This window comes from Buceros rhinoceros, unplaced genomic scaffold (genome assembly GCF_000710305.1).
Source record: "Buceros rhinoceros silvestris isolate BGI_N320 unplaced genomic scaffold, ASM71030v1 scaffold25719, whole genome shotgun sequence".
Taxonomy (NCBI): Eukaryota; Metazoa; Chordata; class Aves; order Bucerotiformes; family Bucerotidae; genus Buceros; species Buceros rhinoceros.
The window spans coordinates 1,265-1,512 of NW_010431279.1; the positions used below are offsets into that span (position 1 = coordinate 1,265).

The 248-nt window shown below is 68.1% G+C and overlaps 1 protein-coding gene across 1 annotated transcript in view; it reads left to right on the forward strand.

The window, feature by feature from the left end:
• The window catches only part of AMT (aminomethyltransferase), a gene marked incomplete at both ends in the record, with an annotated part of 1,384 nt that extends 1,256 nt beyond the window's left edge, over window positions 1-128 (forward strand). The window contains one exon of the mRNA XM_010143385.1: window positions 8-128. Within this exon, the coding sequence (XP_010141687.1) occupies window positions 8-128 (121 nt within the window). The remainder of the gene's footprint in view (window positions 1-7) is intronic.
• Window positions 129-248: the final 120 nt, after the last annotated feature.

Below are 248 nucleotides of genomic sequence, written 5' to 3' on the forward strand. Positions count from 1 at the left end.
CCCCGAGGTGTGGCCGCCAGGGCTGGCAGCCAGGGACAGCCTGCGCCTGGAAGCCGGGCTCTGCCTCTACGGCCACGACATCGACGAGACCACCACGCCTGCTGAGGCCGGGCTGCTGTGGACCTTGGGTAGGTCAGAGCCACAGCCACCCCTACCTCCTCCTCGGTGCTGGCAGAGGGCGAGGTGTCCCCATGTCCCCAGTGGGACCAGACGGACATCACTGACCCTCATCTCTGCCTGGCAGGGAA